The 12229-nt window shown below is 54.3% G+C and overlaps 1 protein-coding gene across 2 annotated transcripts in view; it reads left to right on the forward strand.

Annotated features, from left to right (window-relative positions):
* The window catches only part of VWA1 (von Willebrand factor A domain containing 1), a 29945-nt gene extending 18035 nt beyond the window's left edge, over positions 1 to 11910 (forward strand). Inside the window, exons 3-6 of one of the 2 annotated variants that reach the window (XM_073316772.1) lie at positions 4958 to 5263; positions 6238 to 6510; positions 7563 to 7832; positions 9641 to 11910. In XM_073316772.1, the coding sequence (XP_073172873.1) occupies positions 4958 to 5263; positions 6238 to 6510; positions 7563 to 7832; positions 9641 to 9696 (905 nt within the window). In that variant the 3' untranslated portion in view covers positions 9697 to 11910. The remainder of the gene's footprint in view (positions 1 to 4957; positions 5264 to 6237; positions 6511 to 7562; positions 7833 to 9640) is intronic. The other variant, XM_073316773.1, reaches the window with a different exon arrangement.
* Positions 11911 to 12229: the final 319 nt, after the last annotated feature.

A 12229-nucleotide genomic window follows, 5' to 3' on the forward strand; every position in this document is an offset into this window, starting at 1 on the left:
GCTTTAAATCCGCGGAGACAATCACTGGCATTCGCTTTCCTGCTTGAATTGACGGAACCTAAGTCTGTCACCCCCTCGTCAATGTGCCACTCTCCGCTGGCCAGCAGACAGCAAGTGTACAGGATGATCTCCATTCTGCCCTTCCACAGCGAAGATATAAAGGGCCTAAAGGCTGTTGATCCTGCTCCTTTCACCAGGCCAAACCATCACAGCCTGCAACGGGCACCAGTGAAATACCCGCGACAGACAGCCAGACTCAGAGAAAATAAATCGGATCTTGGGGAAACGGCTGAGCAACGTAGCACAGGCGATGAGGCTGCTTCTTAGAGACAGTGGCATTGAAATACACTGGACCAGATGGACCAGGGTCCAATCTAGTATGGCAGTGCCTGGTTCCACAGTGTAACCTTTCTGACTTCCAGTGGGTTACTCTCTACGTACACCAGCGCAGGTGAGAAGAGTGGCCCACGATTAAGCTGCTAGTGTCCCCTGAAAATGCTAAGAAACACGCACCTATTCTCAAGGTACTGTAGTTGGAGGAGAGAGTCTGGCTTTATTCTCCAAGGGACGGACCTGGATTGCAATCAAAGAATCCCTGGGGGGTGACGTGTGGGTCTCTCCCTGCTCATGTCTGATCGGTGGCTGTGCTCTGTAGAAACTGACATCACCCTTTGGCACCTTCTCCGCTGCAGGACCCTACATGCACAGTAGCAACAGAAACTGCAGCCGGCTCCAACACAGCCCCCGGGAGAGCAGCACGTCTGTGAGCTCCGCAGCCCACGGCGAAGGCTCCGTGTCAGGGACCCGGGCCCATTGTGTAGTCAGGGAACATGTTTTCCCAATCTGATAAAGAATAGCGCCCACCGGGCTCGGCAGATGTGAGGCCCTACCCTCAATGGGCAGAATTCAGTCTGTTCTAACCTGCGTTTGTTTGTGAAAATGGACGACGACTGGCCATTCTGTTTGAAATGAACCTTTGGGAGCCTGATCCTATTAGCACCTAGCGTTTTCCATCCCAGTGCCTCGGAACGGTTGGTAGATATCAATAGCCCAGATAGGAATACTGAGGCACAGAGCTGAAGGGATTTGTCCAAGGTCACAGCTGAGCCGGGGTGGAGGTGGTAATATAAGAACAATAATTAATGCCTAGCTCTTATGCAGCACTTTGGATCTCAAAGGGCTTTACAAAGGAGAGCGGTATCCTTATTCCCCATTTTGCAGATGGTGAAACCAAGACACAGAGTGGAGAAGTGGTTTGCCTGAGGTCATCCCACAAGCCAGCAGCAGAGCTGGGAACTGGATCCAGGTCTCCTGGGTCCCGACCCAGGCGATTGCACAGAGAAGAACGATATTTCCTTTGCAGATGAAGAAAGGAGGTTTCCTGCCACCTTAGTCTTGGGCTCACTGAGAATCAAGAAATTTCCAACAAGCTCATGGCTGTGAAAAGTGCTCGTCTGTGTCCATCCTTCATGAGCCACAAAGACGCAATGAGTGAGAGTCCGATCACTAACGGCGGGTGGTCGGGGGTGCAGTAATCATTGGTGATTGGAAAGCTTCAGCTGGAATCAATGCCTAGGGAATAACATCCTGCAAGCCTAACGTTAGTTTTAAATCAGAAATCCATAGGGTGCTGAATCAAACAAGCCACGTGCCCAGCTCTCTGTGGCTTATTGGCTTTGCTTGGTGGCCACGGCAGTTCCAGCGAGGCAGCAGGGCACAGTGCTGTAAGCAAGCTACAGGCCAGATCCCCAGCTGATGTAAAACAGGTTAATTCCATGGACGGAGCAATGTTAGTTTGCACCCCCCGATTCTCACACAACACCCCTGGGGGGCTCTGTCTCAGAGATGATTCATTTCCAGCCCAAGTGCATTTGGCCTTTGACAGGATAAATGTTCTTTCCAGCACCTCAATCTCAGTCTCTGAGGTTTGAACTGAGCTGGTCCTTTGTGCCCTTAGGAATCGCACTGCATGGAGTGGCAGGATCGGGAGCAGCTCCCAGGGCTTCAGGGAGTTCTTACAATGCACGATGGGAACCAGGGAGGAGGGGGCGTTGAATGCTGCTGGCTGGTGAAGGGGGAAAGCGAGGGCATGGCAGATGTGGAATGTTCCTGCCCAGCTGGGCAAGCCCATAAACAGCTCAAAGGAAAAACTGAAGCTGCTTTCTGGTTACCAGGGAGCTGGCCTGGAACTCCAGCAGTTTAAAGGAGGAAGGCTGGGTTTCTGGTTCCCGGGCAGGCTGAGATCTGGGTGATGTTCCTAGCTCTGTTGTGGATTTGCTGTGTGCTCTTTGGGAAGTCAGGTCTGTGCTCAGTGCCTTAGTTTCCCCACCTGTGCTTGTTGGACAGTGATATGTGTAAAGCATTTTGAGCTCAAGGTGGAAGGGGAGGATGCAGTAGGACAGCCTACTGGTCCAAGCCCCAGGCAAAGGCTTCCCCTCTGCCAGTGGCTGGCATCACGGGCTCATGGCTGAACTGAGTTTTCCCAGCTCCTCCCTTTCCCACTCAGGCAGGAAGCTGTGTGGTTTGGAGCCAGTAAAGCAAAAGGGAGTCTCTTATCAGACAAAAAGAAAAGGAGTACTTGTGGCACTTTAGAGACTAACCAATTTATTTGAGCATGAGCTTTCGTGAGCTACAGCTCACTTCATTTTGCATTAGTAATTACATTTCAGAGTAACACGGCTGTTACTCTGAAATCTTATCAGACGGTGGCCTGCTGCTTCCAGTCATCTGCACTGTCAGCAGCCCATCAGCAGTGCACTGGGCAGGCCCACGGGCCAATACAGTGAGAGGTGGGCTTGTTCCTCTAATAAGGCTCAAGGCCTTGGGAATGCCGGCTGGGAGCCCTGCCAGTCCCAGGCAATGTCCTGCTCCCCCTTGCAGGAGCAACAGAAGAGCCATAGTCGGGTTCCAACCTCTCCAGCTTGTGCACACAGATGGCTCTGCAGGGAAGGAAACGCAGCAGAGGAAGAGGCTCGAGCAAGGAAGAAAAGGCTTTTTGGGGGGCATGTTGAAGGCAAGGGGGTGCTGAGGCCCTGGGAATGGTGAGAGCTGCAGAGGAGAAGGCCCTTGCGCCAGAGGTGTTGAGTTGAGATGCCAAGGGCTGCAGAGAAGGGCTTGGCAATGGTACCAAGGGAGGTGGCAAAGGATGTGGCCAGAGGGAATCAGTGGTGGCAGGGGACAATGGGGGCTCCACTGTTTTGCCAGCCCTGGAGATAGCCGCCTCTGGGACAGAATGGGGGAAAGGAGTGGACAGGGCAAGGGGCGGGGAACTCTGCAGCACGGGGTGCCACAACACAATGGAGCATCTGTGGAGCACTGGGATGGGTGACCTCAGCCGGGATGAATGCAGGGGACTCAGCAAATGCCAAATAACCCCCTAACTCTCCCCCGCCTCCCTTCCACAGCAGCAGGGCTGGGGCATGGAGTCTCCTGGGGAGAATGGCCTCTTCTTCCGTGCTGGCTGACCCTGGGCACTTCAGAGGAGCTGGTGCTTTGACTTGGCTCCTTGGGAGGCAGGGGATTGACCTCTGGAGGGTGGACCCACGTGGGACTAAAAGTCAGAGCTCGTGGGTTCTGTTCCCAGCTCTGTCGCTGTCTCTGTGTGAGTTCGGGCGAGGCTTTCCTGGCCGGAAGTCCGTGGGAGCAGAGGGCAGGATAACCAGACCATTCACCTCGCTAGGCCTCAGTTCCCCACTCTGGTGATATGGGGACAGTAGCACTGCCTGCCTCTCAGGTGGTGCATCCCTCCTGTCCCCGGCGTGAGCTAAGGAGAGTTTCCCCCCAAGGGAAGCGGTTGCCCCGCGCTTGCAGCAGGCTGCGCCCATGTGCAGGCCCCCATTCCCGTGTTAGGCGGGGAACGCACACTGTGCAAACGCAGTCGGCTTCCCCGTGAACATCCCAGCAGGGCCGGGGTTGCCACGGCAGGCCGGGGAAGTGCCCCCCCCCCGAGGCGTTAGCATACAGAGATGACTGCTGCATGCCAGTTACTGCAGGGCTGGGCTGGGTTGGATCTCCGGCCTCGGGGTCGGAGGTTCCAGCCCAGTTCCGCCTGGCAGCCATACCAGCCCAGGACTGTCGGGGGCCAGGGTGAGAGGAGCGTGGGGTGGGGATGGGGGCGGTTCTCAGCACAGCCCCAGTGAGGCAGGTGTCTCCATCCCAACAGCTTGCCCTCCATGCAGTCCTTGTGGCGGTGGGCGGGGGGTATGACTGATGCGGAGGGGCATGGTGGCAGGGCGGGCGGTGGTGGAGCTGCCCTGTCCTGTCCCAGCTGAAGCTGCTCTCTCCAGCTCTGAGCAGCGTGTGCTGCTGAACGAGGGCTCTTTGGAGCTGAGGGCCTGGTACTATTCAGTGGGCATCTGGTGTAGAGCGGCCACCCGCCACAGACAGACACAGCTGTGCGGTTCTGAGCCCTGTGCCAGCTTTTTGGGGGGTGGTTTCCACCGCCATCTGGTGGGCGTAGGAGAGAGATACACTTGCTCTTTACAAGTGCCGCCCTGGTACTCTATGGATGATAACGGATACAAGGGGGTGTCACTTGGAAGTGACGAAAATGATCCACTCTCCCCTGCTTCTGTTTACACTTGCTTCATGGCTTTGAGGCAAAGGCCAGAGGCATTTTTGTGGCTCCAGAATCTTTAATAAAAACAAACAAACAAAGGGACTGGTTCATGGCAGCCCAGCTCCAACCTGTTGTGCGGTGTTGCTATGAGCTGCTAACCAGCTGCCCTGTTCCACCCCAGAAGTGGCTGCATTGCAACTAAGTGTGATCTGAGCTGTGTGTAGAGTTATTTCTAATGTGTTTAGAGCTCCTAGCATGAGAGGCGAACCCCAGCTACCTGGGCAATGCGAAATGCTCACCTGCATTTTCTGTGCTTAACGAAGCTGCTGCTGCCGATGTGATGGGAGGGAGTTGTTTGCACAGGCACGGAGAATCAGTGGGACTTCTCTGATCCTCCAGTAACTTCTTATGCTGTTTCTCTCCCAGATGTTATCCGAGCCAAGCGGCTCCGCGCCATGGAGATCACCTCCAGCAGCTTCCGTCTGACGTGGCCTAGGCTCCTCTCCAGTGACACTGGCTACTACGTAGTGGAGTACGCCCCTACAGACGACCCGAGGAGAAAGCTAGTGAAGCAAGTATCCGGGGATCACACTGGCCTCTTCCTGAGCGATCTCTCACCAGACACCACCTACGAGGTCGTGCTCATTCCAGAGTCCAACGAGCACTATATCCCTCCACAAACCACCAGGGTCACCACGCTGGAAGGTAAGATGATGAGCCCCATGGTGCCGGTGCCATATGGACACGTAACGCAGACAGTCCCTGGCCCAGACCTTAGAGCCGAGGCATGAGGAGAGTGAGTATGGGTTTGAGAGAGACCCTCTAGCTCGGCCACGAGGTGTGGGCGTGATGCAGGAATCAATCCGTGGAATTCTTTGGCCTGGGTTACGCAGGAGGTCAGATTACATGGCCACACAGTGAGTCCCTCTGGCCTTAAAATCTCTGCAGATTCTAAGGGGAAAACGGGGTGGGTCACCCCAACTGCCTGATTCTGTTCACTCCTCGCTGTGGGAGACAGGAGCCTGGGCTAGATGGACCATTGGTCTTACCCAGTATGGCCGTTCTCATGAATATAGAGAAAAAAACAGCAGAATTTAGTTGGAAACTGGAAGTCTCGGCTTTCCCCTGGCTTACCCAGTGCTGATCGGTGGATGCCATCGGGGTAAAGGGAAGCAAAGCACAAGCAGGTGGAAAGAGCTCCGTAGACCTGCACTCCCTATCTCGCTATCCCCGTGTGATAACCCAGGCGTGTATAACACCACGCACCGAGGGGGCGGTCGTTGTCAGCTGGGAAGGAACCCGGGACCGCTGGGTCTAAAACCATGAGGCACTCCCCCCTGAGCTGAAAGACCCAGGTGTCTGAGCTGAGGCAGGAGCAAGCATCCCATCCTCTACTGGTGACCACTAGCGGGTGACGAGGAGTTGGTGACCACTAGAGGGTGACATTGTGAGCAGAAGCTGGACCCGTTTGAGGGAGAAGTGCAGAAAACTAGTACCCATTGGCAGCCTTTTGATTGAGAGCAGGATTGGGCTGTGTCGACGTGTCTGACTGGGGACGAGTTGCTTCTGCCTCCATGATGGCCAAGAGGCTCCCAGCTTATTTATGCTGCTCCGGCTGGAGTTCGCTCTACTGCCATGAATCACACCAACACTTGTCTTCCTTTCCCTCCTTCCCACAGAGGAAATCAGCCCAACTCGGGTTCTCATCTCGGAGTCCAAGCCGCACAGCTTCCGCGTCAGCTGGGCTCCCACGCCAGAAAGCGTGGGGAGCTACCAGGTCCTGTATGGGCCGCTGCCTGGCAATTCGGCTAAGCTGCTGGAAGTGGACGGGGCGCACAACAGCACGGTAGTGGAGAACCTGGCCCCCAACACCACCTACTTGGTGACTGTGGCGGCCATCTATAAATCGGGGAAAGAGAAAGCCCTGTCGGCCAAAGCTTGCACACAGGAAGGTGAGTGAGCGGGGCCTTCTGCCGACAGGACACAGCAGTCCCAGGTGTGATATAACACTGCGTGGCCTGGGGTTCCTCCAGAATGTGACCACCTCTTTGGCCAGACCAGGCACTGCGGGGGAAGCCCTTTTCCCTCTGTTTTGTGTCTCACAGCCCCCTCACCTTTGCAAGCAAAGCCAACGCCCCACAGCAAGGGAATGCTGCGCCTCAGGGAAAGGACTCCAGCAATTGAGCTGGTCAGCCAAGCCACCTAGCAGGGCCGGGGGTAGAAAGTGGCCAGGGGGACGATGCAGCTTTCAGGGAACAGAGCATGCATATCATAGAAACGTGACAGAGCGTAGGACTGATGAAAATTCGACAGTAGGTGTGCAAGAGGTCTCCAACAGAGTCTGTCCTCCTGAGCCACCTGGAGCATCACAAGCAGAGGTGGCTGGGAGGATGCTGGAGTCCCCAGGGACGGAAAGTCAGTGCTGTCGTCCTCTCCTTCCTCGTGGCCTTGGCGTGTCGGAGGGGTGGAGGTCATAAGCTCCCCTCGGGCACATGGCCAAAACTCCGCCAGTGTGGTTGGTGTAACTGGGGTGGAAGCTCATTAACAAGGGTCATGTGTCAGGGGCTCTCATGAAGTGAAGTCTCTGGAGCTTAGCTTGGCAGAGCAGGCGAGATCCGGCTTGATTTAGTCAGAAGGATTCTGGAGTGAGCAATGGCGGAGATGGGAGGTGAGTTGGGGCATGGGGGTATCACAGCCCGGTTACCACGGGCAGATGTCAGTGTCAGCAGAGACGCTGAGGACTCCACGAGCCCTGGAGATGGAACTATCCCCTCCTGCCTGGAGCAGGCCCCTCCAGGGCACGGGGAGCCATGCAGAGAGAGTCCGGCGACTGCCCAGGCTGTCACTGCTCTGCGGATAAACAGGGGCCTGTGGCCTGCAGAGCTGTCAACCCTGCCCTCTTCCCAGCGCCAGTCACTAATGGGGGAAAATGGGCCCCAGAAGGAGGGATGACCCCAAATGACTGGGCCCCTCTAACCTGCTCTTCTCTCCATCCCCTGGCTAGAGAGCTCCAAGGTGAGACATCTGCGCTTCGAGGACATGGGCCCCAACACCCTGAAGGCCTCCTGGGACTCAGCCGATGGGCCAGTCCTCGGTTACCGGGTGAGGTGCCGGCGGCAGACGGGCCCCTCGTCGCTCCTCAGCGTCTCGCCGCAGATCCACAGTGTGCTCCTGACGGACCTGGCCTCGGGCACTGCCAACAAAGTGTGTGTGAAGCCCATGTACAGGAACCAGCCGGGGAAGGGGCTATGCCGCATGGTGCACATGCAGCATGGTGAGTCGGGGACAGGAGCCTGCCTGGACAGGGCAATGCACTAGTGCCTTCGTGCAAGGGGCGGGGGCTGTGAGCCAGTGCCCACCCATGCCCAGTGGCCCTGGCTGCTCTTACAGGACAGTGTGTATTGGGTACAGCCAGAGGCACGGGGCAGGACCGAAGTGGCCTGATTTACAGAGGTGCCCAGCACCTGCAGTCCTCATTGACTTCCGTGAGCACTGTAGATACTCAGCACCTGTGAAAATCAGACCCAGGGGGCTGGGTTGGCAGGATTCTGGTTTGTAACATGCAGTAGAGGGACCTGGGACCTAGACAGATTTCTTTTAAATCCTCTGTGTTTTTAAACTGACCCTGTCCAAGAAGCGCTGTTGTCTGGGAGGTTGATTTGCTCTGGTTCCTTGACTGAGGAGCCCTGTTTTAACGGCGCATCGGGGTTCTCCGAGTGCTGAGACGGTGGTGGAGAGTTTCAAAAGTAACGAGTGATTTTGGGTGTCATGCTTGAGACACCTGTAGCTTAGCTTGGTTTTCCCAAGGCGAGTGCTCAGTGCAGTCTGGAAGTTTGGGCTTCTTTGAGGGGTCTCGAGTTCGTCACGTAAAAATGGAGGTACCCACACCAGAGGCTGCTGATGCTTTGATACTGAAATCCTCTTTCAGTTCTTAGAGGGCCCGATCCAGAGCCCTTTGAAATCAAGGGGATCTTTCCACCCACTTCAGTGAGCATTGGATCAGGCTCTAATTGCCATGACGCTGCTCTTGTGCTGGGGGCTGGTATACCGATCTATCACCCCACAATCAAGGCATCCCCGGGCTGTGATGCATCCAGCTGTTCACACATTTCTAATAAGAGGGCTTCTCCAAGTGGCTGTGGCTTGTCTACATGACCCTGTTCTTCGGCCTAGGGGTGTGAATTGCAGTTTTGCAGGCAGGAGGAAATGTGCCAACTGCAAAAGGCTCCCTGCAAAAAAGTAGCTGGGGTTAGCAGGAGAGGAGCAGGGCACCTGGGTGCTGGAACTGCAGCGTGTAAATCTCACTGGTGGTGTCCAGTGCTGCTTTGACATCACCCATCTGCCTATCGTCCCCTGTCTTGAAGAAGTTCGGGGAGGGGAGTCCCATGCATTGGGGACAGGGTGGGAGAAAGTGCAGGGACCTCTTTATGGGAGGAGCAGGTGGGTTTGCTGGCATGGCTGCACCAGGGGGAAGGTGAGATAAGGGACCAAAGCAGAGCTGCAGGGAGGGGCTGAGTTGAGAAGGGCTTGGAAGGTGAAAACTACAAGACTGGAACTTGACGTGGTGAAATGGGGGAGCGGGAGGCAGCAGGGGGATTCAGAGAGGGGGCGATATCGTCAGAGTGACGGTAAAAGAAGAGGATCTGAGTATGGATGGACCGGGGAGGGGGCGTGTTGGGGAAGAGGTTGCGGTAGTCGAGAGAGGGGAGGGGACAGGCTGGGAGAAGAGTTTTCCTGTGTGGAGAGAGAGGAAAGGTCAGAGCTTGGACACTGCCTGGCTAGGCAAGGCCAGGGAGAGGGTGACCAGACAGCAAGGGTGAAAAATTGGAACACAGGGTGGGGGGTAATAGGCGCCTATATAAGACAAAGCCCCAACTGTCAGGACTGTCCCTATAAAATCAGAACATCTGGGCACCCTAGGCCAGGGGGAGGGTGGAGTTGAGATATTTCCGCCCCCGCCCGGCCCTGTAAAGACTGGAGCCATGGTGGAGCTATGTCTCGGGTGGGGGGGTGAGCTCTCTGAGATTTCCCCGGAGGGTCAGACGGGCAGAGCTGACCATTTGTCCTTTGGCCCTTTTCCAGCGACAGCCACACAAGGATACAAGCACAGACGGAGAGCGCGAGGGACACTGGACTGAGCTGTTCCCCTACAGAGCGAGGGGAAAGGATTGGACAAGGGGGGAACCTCACAGATCAGCTCCCATCCTGCATTACCCCTGGAGGTGTGTGGTTCCCCCTAGCTGTTGTCAAGCCCACAGGCTCCTGAGACTGTAAAGTGCGACCCCCAGCTTATCACATTGCTTGGCTGGCTGGAGCAAGCAGATGGGCTGATGGATCCCAGCCATGCAATGGGTGCAGGTTAAAAATTGTACTAGCCTCTGTGTTACCCTTTCGTATGTTCCTACACCTGAAAAATTAGCGACGGAAAGACAAAGTGGGAAATCTGAACCGTCGTTTGCTTCCTGTTTTTTATTCATTTTCTGTCGTGTTTTGGTTTTTGCGGAGTATAAGTGGCCTTGCACTGATCACAAGTGGCTGGGAGCCAAATTGGTCCCTGGTGTATAACTCCACTGAAGCTGTTGGAGTTAGAGCAGGGGTGAATTGTGCCCAGTGAGATCAGAGGGTTTGGGAGGCAGATCTAGGTCTTGTGACAGGGAATAGGGTAGGACCGCAAAGAATAGATTCACCTAATGAATAGCACCTTCCATCCAAACATGATGTTCAGCGAGCATCCCAATGGTGCTCCGGTCATCCGTCCCTGAAATGCAGCCACCTCTCATGTGGAAGGGACAGAGCCTTTAAAGGAGCTTAGAATATGCAGGGACGATCCAGCTAGAAGGATCATTTGGGGAGAGGAGAGAAGAGGAGATGTGAGACCCCATCTGGAGTTTGGCCAGGACACAGTGGTTAACTCCCTGACTCTTCTAAAGCACCCTGGGTTATTTAATAACCACAACGAGTCCAGACCTTGATTTATGTCTGTCTCTGAAGACTGGCAGTCTTTGCGTGATTAACTCCCAGGAATGGAGCAGCAGGGTTGTTTCAGGTCAAGGTTGACATGCATTGGCAGAACTGTGTGAAGGAAGCACGTATAGGGCTTGCCCCATCAACACGGCTTCAGTCTCTCACTTCCATGGATATTAAATCCCCCCCCCCCCCCGCATCTGCTCAGAAATGAAGGGATTTCAGGAAATCCTGCTCTCCCCCCCCCCCCAACCAAAACAGGTACCAGATTATACCCTTTTCTGCCTTCTGCTGGGATCAGAAGCAGCATGTCATGGGCACAGAAAGGCCAGCTGAGGTGGCTGTTTCTCTCACTCACACACACACACACACACCCCCGCCCCCCACCAGCCACATAGTTGATCCTAGTTTGGCCCAGCAGGTGGAAGATCCAGGACGACCTGGGAGATTAATTTACTCTCACACCCCTAGACGTGTCCCGTTTGAATGAGTTTGAGTCCCATCAGCACGGCCATATAGGGGAAGCTCGCACTGCCGCTTCCTGTTCGTGGTCTCCAGGAACCTTTCCCCATCACTATATTCACATCAAAAACTTTTTCAGATAGCTGCTGCCCTGCCTCAAATCCTGCGCTGCATGTAAAAGGAGATTGCTGTGGGAGGAACACCGCTTAGCTGTTTTCTCACCCTCCAGGTTTGGTCCTGCTGCCTTTTCGGGATGGGAAGGTGTGTGAGGCTGCTGATCATTTTAATACCTAGCGAAAATGCCATTTTGGATGTGCAGTTCCACCCACCGGGGCGTAGGGTGTGAAGGAGATGTACATATTTCTCTGTGCCCAAGGGCGCAGCGCCAACGTGCATGCATTCCCCTAGAAACGCTTGCACTGTTTGGTCTTCATTGCTTATTTAACATGCATGTGAAGCATTTTAATAGCTGTCCTGTATGTCTGGGAAGCCATGTGATAGATCCTGCAAGCCCTTCAGGGTCCTGATTCTGCACCTTCGGAGTCAGTGGGAGTTTTGCCATTGACTTGATTGGACCTGATGTGTTGAACTCCAACTGGGTGGCTTACATGGGGCAGAGACCTTGGGCGGGCCCTTTGCACAGAGGTGACTGACTCCAGCAGGGGAGCTTACAGGGCCTGTGTTCTCCTTTGGCAGGTGCGTGTGTCATTGACTAACATTGAGGTTACACTTGCATCAAGGGGAAGATACAGCCTCCCGAATCTTTTATGCAGTAAAATGTAAAAGCATCTTGTTCATTCTTGCTGTAAGACGGAGATCATTTAATTTTGTGCAACTCCCCGGCATAACTTACTATGCGTTAACATTGCCTTCCCTCTATTGTAACGCGTTCTTTTGAAGACAGTAAATTAAATATACAAGATCTATTCAGTTGGACTGATTCTTTCCTGCTGGCTTACAAGGTGGCAAATAATAGATTAAAGGTAACTTTTTCTCCGATAAGGGGGATGTGTGGAAAACCTGGTATTCATTTTAATTATAAGTGACTCAATATAATTGTTCGCATACACCTTCATGGTAGGTAGCTGTGACAAGAACTTATGATGGAAATACTCAAAATCTGCAGTTCTAGGGAGACCCTCTTTCTATACACTGATTAAGGTATGTATTGGACTGAATAAAAAGTAATATTAAAATACGTCTGCCAGATATGCAATGTAACCAAGCTAATGTTGCTGTAAAATC

This window comes from Lepidochelys kempii, chromosome 18, assembly GCF_965140265.1.
Source record: "Lepidochelys kempii isolate rLepKem1 chromosome 18, rLepKem1.hap2, whole genome shotgun sequence".
Lineage (NCBI taxonomy): Eukaryota > Metazoa > Chordata > Testudines > Cheloniidae > Lepidochelys > Lepidochelys kempii.